General features: G+C 43.0%; 1 protein-coding gene across 14 annotated transcripts in view; it reads left to right on the top strand.

Moving 5' to 3' along the window:
• Nucleotides 1-847: 847 nt before the first annotated feature.
• Nucleotides 848-9,463, top strand: part of DYRK4 (dual specificity tyrosine phosphorylation regulated kinase 4) — a 42,265-nt gene continuing 33,649 nt past the window's right edge. For 8 of the 14 annotated variants that reach the window (XM_055281034.2, XM_055281039.2, XM_055281036.2 and 5 more), the window contains exons 1-3: nucleotides 848-958; nucleotides 3,061-3,178; nucleotides 6,597-6,690. In XM_055281034.2, the coding sequence (XP_055137009.1) occupies nucleotides 6,604-6,690 (87 nt within the window). In that variant the 5' untranslated portion in view covers nucleotides 848-958; nucleotides 3,061-3,178; nucleotides 6,597-6,603. The remainder of the gene's footprint in view (nucleotides 959-3,060; nucleotides 3,179-6,596; nucleotides 6,691-9,463) is intronic. The other 6 variants (XM_063639885.1, XM_063639884.1, XM_063639882.1 and 3 more) reach the window with 3 other exon arrangements.

The raw sequence follows: 9,463 nt of genomic DNA, 5'->3' as shown, positions 1-9,463 counted from the left end.
AACCTACTGTCACTCAATTACAAATTTCCCTTTTCATGCTTTCTTACAATCTGGTGCAGAGTAAGCACTCAAAAAGTGTTCAGCTGATAAATGGATTTTACCCAGAACTTTTGCTATGTACTTACTTTTTTTCTTTTCTTTTTTTTTTTTTTTTTTTGAGATAGAGTCTCGTTCTGTCGCCAGGCTGGAGTGCAGTGGCGCGATCTCGGCTCACTGCAACCTCCACCTCCCGGGTTCAAGCGATTCTCCTGCCTCAGCCTCCCAAGTAGCTGGGACTACAGGCACGCACCACCACGCCCCGCTTGTTTTTGTATTTTTAGTAGAGACGGGGTTTCACGTTGTCCAGGATGGTCTTTATCTCTTGACCTTGTGATCCACCCGCCTCGGCCTCTCAAAGTGCTGGGATTACAGAAAAAAATGTCTAAATAGAGACGGGGGAGGGGGAGTCTCACTACTTTGAGCAGTTTGGTCTCGAACGCCACACCTCAGGTGGTCTGCCTAGGCCTCCCAAAGTGCTGGGATCGCAGGCGTAAAACCACCGCGCCCGGCCATAACTTTTGTGATGTAATTCTGATAACCACATGCTTCGCTTGAAGAAGGGGAGAGAGTAGGGATAATTTCATGTGTCTGGTCTGGGCAACCAACTTTAAGCTCTTTATGCTGGGATTTTGTTCAATTCTTGCCCTATACTTTAAAGAACTGGGGCAAGAGAATGCGAGTAGAAGGAAGAGAAGTATGTTCTTCAGGCTGCTACTCTGCAAGGTGGTTTGGGACCATAGCCTGAGTAAGCCCTTTCAGCTCTGGAGTCACAAACAGAGCGGAAGCCGTTTCTATAGCGACGGGAGGAGGGCGTGGCCGTGCCTCGCACTCTGCCGGGCTCTCCCAGCCTCCCGCAGCGGCGGGCGGTCAGCGCCAGCCTCCTGCAGCTCCTCCCGCCTCCTATCCGCACCGGAACAAGGTAAGGGCCGCGGAGGCTCGTACTTCACGAGCAGCCAGGCGCGAGTACGAGCCAGGCGCGAGTACGAGCCGGGCGACGAAGCTTCTGGTCGACAGGGTCGTGGGGGAGAATGAAAAGTGTGCAGAATGCAAGAGTAGACCGGGGAATGTGGGTCAGAGAGAGAGAGGCGGGGTGTGGTGCGCAGACAAGAAAATACAGTCGTAGTTTTTGCAACAGCTGCATCCCCGGAATCCAACATCAGTATACTTTTATGTTAAGATGCTGCTGCATCGCCGACTCCAGCTGTGTGCAAGACAGAGAGCGAGGGGTTCTGAGGAACTCATCAGAGCTATCCTGGAACTGTGCTTCCAGCCATCACTGGGACGCGAGACTTTCTTCCTCCCTTTCTTTCTCTTCTTTACTGCATGTCCTCTTGGTAGTCATAAGTGGGTCCACGACCGCACGCCTCACGTTGATGAGGCTCTGACAGGCATTACCCATGTTCCCGCCTCTGTACTCAACCAGGTCCCAGCCCCTGACACAAAAGCACGCGAAGGTGTGTGTAGATCACACACCCAGAGCTGCCACTCTGAGGAAATTCCCAATATTAGCAAATTTTTCCTTAAAAAAAAGAGATGAACAATGCACAGTTTGAGGGTTTTTAAAGGCTATTTTGTGACATTTGCTGCATTTGAAATGTCCAGTAGCCCCTCAGAGCTTAGGAAAATTGTGACCCCTCTGACATGTCTTAAGCAACTGACAGCATCACCAATATTAATTCAAGCTTCACTGTCCAGGCTTAAGTGGAGACTTGGCAAAAGCAGGAGGCCATTTAGTGGAAAAGTTCAAACGGTGGAAACAACAAATGGCAATGTCCTTTGTCTTGCTTGAGCGATTTGATCACCTACATGTGGTCGGTATGTAAAACCTGGGAGTTCGAAGAAATTCTTCAAACATGGACTCTACCTGATTGGTTCTGTTACTTAAAACTGTTGTTTCTCTTGTTTGTTTTGGTCCTTATGGAGAAAGCAGAGGTAAACAGGAAGGGACTCTAGCAATATGCCAGCCACTCTTCCCTGACTTTGCTGTCTCCAACTCCACATATTGTTGCCTACAACTTGGCTAGAATGCATAGTTCTCAAGCGTGTGGAGGACCCAGTGCTGGGAGTTAGTGGTTTTAGCTGACTCTAAGACCATCGTGAGTGTGTTGTGATGGCTCCCCAAAGAGCAAATGGTGGTGGAGGCTGCATTAATAGAAATGCAATGACCACATCAAAGGATATGGTCGTGCTGCCTGACTAAGCAATGAGTAGAACATAATCCAGACTCTAGAAACTGTAGCTACTTTGAGATCATAAACACTGGAAAATAGGAACAACCACAAGCCAGGCTCTTTCGGTCAGGCCTGGATGTGCCATCATATGAAGACAGGTTTGAAAAAACTTCACAGAATGCCTGGAGATGAAGAGGTGCAGGGGAGAGAAACAAGCTTTTTTCTACTCAACTTTTGAACATTCAAGAACTCTTGAGTAAACAAGAGGTAGATTTGCTCCTCGGTACTCTGCAGAGGATAGCAAGGATCAGTGGAGGAAATTTTGCTCAATATACTTTATTCTTCCAAGAAATATCAAGCACCAACCCTATGTAAATTAACAGTTGAGTGTGAAATGGGTTGCCTAGAAAAACAGTGCACTCTGTGACAGAAATATTCCAGCATAGACAGAGTGATTGCCAGGAATACCATAGAAAGAGGATTCTTCCCCAGGGTGGGAAAATGGATGAGATGGTCTCCAAAACCTCTTCTAGCTCTTTAGAGTCTGGGAGTCAGTGAACCCTCAAGAGTTTCAGGGATATATGCAGAGGGTCCAAGGAATTCTCTGGCAGAAATGAGTGTGACTTAAAATATGGTTAGATAGAAGAATTAAGACCTAGTGTTTAATAAATGAGTAGAATGACAATAGTAAACAATAATCTATTGTATATTTCAAAATAGCTAGTAGAGAATAATTTGAAGCCCTGACTTGATTATATATTATATAAATATAAATATATACATCTATTATATAGCAATTAAAAAATGAATGTAACTTAAGTTCATTAAAAACATTATCACCTGTTCACAGAATGCAAACGGAATCCCTGCAAACCCTGCACTGCCACACTGTCTGCCCCAAAGACAGCCCCCAGGGCATAAAGATCAAGCTACTGGAAATTGCAGTAGAAATCCTAAAATCATAACAGGTAAAGCTCAAAAGACTTGTTTCCTTTCTGGATATTGAAGTATTCTATACATAGATAATGTGTATGTTTTAATATAAAATACTATGCAATGCAGTAAGGCTGGCACCTCTGTGGATCTCTCTTGCCCTTGAGACTTCGAACTCCTTGAAAACGAGGATTCTGTTTTATTTATCTTTGAATCCTCCATGCTTAGCACAGTAGCTGGCACACAGTTGATGCTCTGGAATTTTTTGATGAATTAATCTATTTTAGATTTCTCTTCCTTCAGCAAATTTGTACCAAGTTTTCAACAGACAAGTCACTGTCCTTACCACAAAAGGAATTTTTAAAAAATGCAGGCTCACCATCTATGTCCCCAAAAGACTAACAATCAATATGAAACAAAAAATATATACACCTAAGATAATTAAGTGACACTAAAACTCTTGACCAAGTGAAAAAATGAGCTTCTTAGGCAAATGCACCATTGAACGCTCGAGGAAAGAGAGGAAGGGGAAGGAGAACTCCGATCTGCATGTAAGATGAAAATGAGAATGGCCAAACTTTTGGTTTCAGTCCTCAAAGGAACATTCACTCTAGTTCGGAGCTGAGTTTATTAGTTATCTTCAATCCTTCGTGTAACAAGATACAAACGAAATATAAGAAGCATTTTAATTCTTTTCCACATAGCTCACCACATATTTTGAGGACAAAAAGGTAGCATTTGCAAAGCTTTGAGCAAGGGTTAAGTTGTACTGTTGGAAGTCAGAGTTCATGCATAAAAAAAGAAAGGCACAAAATAGTCTTTAATAATCACAGAATTATCCAAGGGACGGCAAAGTTGGAATAAGTCACAACAGATTTTTTTTTTCAGTCTGTCAGTGTTTTTGTAGAATTAAAGAAATTTAGACCCCAAAGGGATTTTAGAAGTCACCTGCTCCGGTCTCATCATTTTGCAGATGAGGAAACTGAGCACAGAGAGGACAAATGGCTCATTCAAAATCATGGCACTGTGTGTTAGGTGGCATTGAGACGAGACTCCATGATTCCTCAGCATTTCCTTCAGTGTTTGCTCCTTCTCTGCCTCCAGAGCTGTCAGAGCTGAACAGAGGAAAGGGCTCCAGTTGTTTGGCAGATTTCACATTTACTTTTTTTAAGATGGAGTCTCGCTTTGTTGCCCAGGCTGGAGTGCAGTGGTGCGATCTCTGCTCACTGCAACCTCTGCCTTCCGGGTTCAAGAGATTCTCCTGCCTCAGCCTCCCGAGTAGCTGGGATTACAGGCGTGAGGCACTGCGCACAGCTAACTTCTTTTGTATTTTTAGTAGAGATGGAGTTTCACCATGTTGGCCAGGCTGGTCTCGAATTCCTGACCTCAGATGATCCACACGCCACGGCCTCCCAAAGTGCTGGGATTACAGGCGTGAGCCACCATGCCCATCCCACGTGTACTTTCATAGTCTCCTACATCTCTGTGAAGTAAAGGAAGGCAACACTCGATACAGAGTCTTGGCAGGAAAAATTTTTGTATTCATTTTGCCCAGTGTTGAGATTTTACAAATCCCATGTCCAGTTGATGGCCAAAATTCTACCTGTTCTGTCTCCCAAATCTTTCCCAAGTTCATACTTCTATCCTCACTGTCACTGCCTTGGTTGAGGCTCTCATTCACTCTTACCTAGACACCCAAAATGCCTTCCTAGTTCCTCCAAATTGTGCTTCATGATATTGCCAGAGAAATGGTACCAGAATACAAATCTGATCTTCAGCCCAGGTTTAGCATAGCCACGTAGGCTCCAAGACTCTAACTTGGACTACGTGCCCCTTTACAACCTCATCTACCTGCCTGACCCTCCACCAGCAACGTCCAAGGACAGTGCTCAGAATTTCTGGAAAAGACAATGTTCTTTCATATTTATGTTCTTTGTGTGTCCTCCTCCATCTGCCCTTGACACTCCTGCCTGCCCTGCTCATTCTTCAGAGATGGTTCTACCCTGCTCAAGCGTGAAGGCTTCCTCAGCTCCCCCAGCTGACTTAGTCAACACCTGGAAGCATTCTCTGGGAGCTGGTTGCACAAGCCTGTATTAATACATCAATCACATGCATTGTCATGATCTACTTTCTTCTATGTACCTCCTTTCCTGGATAAGGAGTTCTCTTTGAGGGCAGAGACCATGTCTGGTTTATCAGTCAAATTGTCTCAGCAAATGTTATAGAAAGAAAGGGAGAGAAGGAAGAAGTGAAACTATGATCATAAGCAAAGAAGTTACTGGTAATTTTTGTTTGCTTTTGTGCAGGATTTTTTCATATTGTATGTATGTGTGTGTGTATGTTAAAGTTAATGTTCCTACTTACCTCCCCCAGCCCTACAGTTCACTTCTTCTAGATCTTTCAATATGCCTGTATAAAGACATGCAAGCATTTTGTTTTCTGTTAAATAAATATAGAATTATATTACACACATGTTCTACTGTTTTTGCTCAGTACATTATGGGCACATGTAAAGATCTATCTTATTTTTTAAATGGCTGCATTATATTTCATAAAACATATGTGTGCCATGATTTTTTAACTTCCCATTATGGACAAGTTCTGATTTTTCAATAGTTATGCTGCAAGAAATGTCAGCATGACTTTTCTTTAATCCTCTGACTACTCTCAAACTTGTGGTGCCATCATCGTTTATATGGTGTCTGCAAGAGCCTGCCAGTGGGTGATTTGCAGAAGCTGTCATAACATTTGCATTGGTTCCTGTTCTGCCGCTGTTTCTTGTATTCTTGATTCCCTTGGCTCTTGGCTAAAGTTAGAAGCGGAAAAGGGACTTGCAAAGGACACAGAGCAAGCAGTTTCAGCTGTGCTCTGCTAATGTAACAGGGAATGTAAGTGTCCTGAGACCCCTCTAAGACTCACCTTCCACTACAGAAATTACTGCTTACACTCGATTCCATAAATGTGTGCAAGGTTTTTTTTTTGTCTCGCAGTAAGTTAATTATTAATAGAACTGTGCTCTGAATGAAGAAGATGCAAACATGGCCACATGAGAGTTAGAGGAAGTGTTTCTACCAATTGTCCCCCTTTTCTTTTTCTGTAGGCATTGAACTATCTAAGTAGCCCACGAATACGCCCATCCTGTAGAGGGATATTATGTTTGTGGCAAAAGCATGAGGTTTACTTTCCAGTTAACTAGGGGAAATGGCTTTTTTCCCCTTTGGTTGTCTAAACTGCTAATCACCTGATTATCTCTTCCTCCTTCCCTGGCTTCTGTCTGACCTCCTGACCTCATGTGACCATCAGAAGGGAAGCAAGGGAGAAGCAGGGACCCTGCTCCTGCTTTTAGGCCTTCTTTTCTTCAAACCTGCCTGCTTTCTTCTGTCCCTGAGTGTGTGGGCCATTACTTAGATTTGACTCCTCTTGCCAATTTATTTTTTACTTTCCCTCTTGCAGGACTCAAATGGATGCTAAAAAGCCAAGGAAATGCGATTTCACTCCCTTCCTGGTTTTGAAAGCAAGAAAGAAACAAAAGTTCACCTCTGCGAAGGTAAAGATCCTTGAACTTTCACTGGGGAAGAAAGGTATCATTGCGAGGACCTAGGGACTCAGGAGCCAGTGCTGATGGTTGTGCCCCAAGCACCTCTGGGGACAGTGCAAAGGGAGAGGTGTGGAGGATCACGCTGATTGGCAGGGCCAAATCTGGGTGCGTGTGGAGGGAAAATCAGCAGAAGGGAAGGCCTTAATCTAACAGGTGAGCTGTATTCGAGAAGACCCTAGGTGAGCGCATCCATGGTATCTTTTATTTTGCTCTATATATGTGAGGTCCTACTGGAAGTGTCCTGGAATAGTTGAAGAACATTTCCAGAAAAGATCTGCTTTTTTTCTTATTTTTTTCTTTGAGATGGAGTTTCACTCTTGTTGACCAGGCTGGGGTGCAATGGTGCGATCTCAGCTCACCGCAACCTCCGCCTCCCGGGTTCAAGCGATTCTCCTGCCTCAGCCTCCCAAGTAGCTGGGATTACAAGCGTGCACCACCACGCCTGGCTAATTTTTGTATTTTTAGTAGAGATGTAGTTTCTTCATGTTGGTCAGGCTGGTCTCGAACTCCCGACCTCAGGTGATCTGCCCGCCTTGGCCTCCCAAAGTGCTGGGATTACAGGCGTGAGCCACCACGCCTGGCCAAGACCTGCTTTTTTTCTAATACAGACATGGTGTCTTTCCTTTCACTCTGCCTGAAAAACTAGTAAAATGCCACTGCACTGAAGTTAAAATTGTGATGGGATGACTTTGTGATAACCATCTATGGGATCAACTTCCAAATCAGGTATATTTTAAAAATCTAACACCACTCAGTTTGAATTTCTTAGTTTGTTCAAAAGATCGTATTGTTTGAGGTCTTTGTCCTGAAAGTTTCGCAGCAAACTTCAGCCCAAAGCATTCAGGTTTGACTTCTGAATCCTGCCTGCATCACTGTTTGGGAGAACTGGAGTTCAGCAGCCTTAACCCAAGGCCTAGCAAAAATTGTCCTCCTATAAATCACATACACTTCCTTAAAATTATGACTTTAGGTTTCCTCTTCCAAGCGCTGTTCCTGATTTAACTCTAGTGTTGTCCCCCTTGGGAGTATAACTCATACAAATGGACCCTAATGCAAAGTCCTTTGCTCCACCCCGCTACCCGTGCCACTGCCGTGTAAAACAAAACACGTTTATTTTGCAATTTATAGGTGCAATTTTTAATACGTAAAACAAACTTATTTTGATAAAACAAAAATTACTGTAAAATAATTGAAATAATAAATCTCCAGCAAAACATGCTAATATAATAAAGATGGCATTCTTTTCAAATGTTAAAATGTGATGCAAACACAACAGTCTTGGTTATGATTTTATTTTAGCAAAATCGTCATGAGGTTTGTAACTTGCACTTTTTTAAACTGCTTGAGCGCACATTTATTGAGTGCTGAGGTGACTCACACACGCGCCTTAGCAGCAAGCGCTATTATTATCCCCAATTTTACAGAGGGGGAAATTGATACACAAGCAAGGCCAATTAGCCCATGGTCATAATGCCAGTGAGTGGAGGACGGAATTCAAACCCATATTCTTTTTAAATTGTTATTTTAAAAATTTTTGAAAGTAGAGACAGGGTCTCGCTATGTTGCCCAGGCTGGTCTCGAATTCCTGGGCTCAAGCAATCCTCCCACTTCAGCCTCCCAAACTGCTGGGATTACAGGTGTGAGCTGCCACACCCGACCAAATCCCTATTCTTAACCACTCTCTTCCACGCCTCTCTGTTGCATAATGATAGCTCTGTTAAATGTTCCTTATACATTTCAATTAATTTTAAAGAAAGCAAACTCTGTTGCAGTTACGATGACAGGAATTGTCAAAAATAAAATAAGTCTCGGGCATGAGGATTCACACCTGTAACCTTGGCACTTTGGGAGGTTGAGGTAGGAGGATCACTTGAGCCTGGGAGTTTGAGACCAGCCTGGGTAACATAGCAAGACCCCGTCGCTACAAATAATAATAATAATAACAGCAAATTAGCTGGGTGTGGTGGTGCACGCCTGTAGTCCCAGCTACGTGGGAGCCTGAGGTAGCAGGATCGCTTGAGCCCAGGAGGTTGAGGCTGCAGTGAGCCGTGCTTGCGCCACTGCATCCAGCCTGGGCAACAGAAGAAAACCCTGTCTCAAAAAAAAAAAAAAAAAAAAAAAATGTCACATTCAAAATTGATTTGATGATTTTGTATTTTACAGTAATTACTGGCAAATTCACAGTATCATTTAAAAATACTCTGAAACTTAAAACTACTGTGTTTGTATTGCTAGTCATTCTGATGGGTCTTAAATAAATGTCTTTTCAACGTCTATTGGCTTTCCTCAATGGACTTCTCATCCAGTTGAATTTAATAGGTTTAAGTAAGGAAATGCAAACAAGTCAGTAACCGGCTTCTGCACGTGAAGTCTTGGGTTTCAGTGGACAGTTGTGATAGTAACTGGAGAAAGAAAATGAATTATGCGACTTATAATCCCTTCATCTAAAAAAACACTGAAGAAGAGAGAGCTGTGGATCTCACCACGTCTACTGCCCCAAGCAGGTGTTGAGAGGACAACTTATTTAAATAAATTAATCATTATTTATGTTTTTCACAATATTTAAAATTATAGATTGTAATATTTATAACAATCAAGTATTCACATATTTTAATTTGGATCTTGGTAACATTCCAGCCAAGAGAAATTTTAAAATGTGATTTCACCGGACTTTAAGACAATAGTGTGGCGCTCTCTCTAGTAATCTGGAGTTCTTTTCAGA

Source organism: Symphalangus syndactylus, chromosome 5 (genome assembly GCF_028878055.3).
Source record: "Symphalangus syndactylus isolate Jambi chromosome 5, NHGRI_mSymSyn1-v2.1_pri, whole genome shotgun sequence".
NCBI lineage: Eukaryota > Metazoa > Chordata > Mammalia > Primates > Hylobatidae > Symphalangus > Symphalangus syndactylus.
This window is presented reverse-complemented; position numbering and strand designations above follow the sequence as displayed.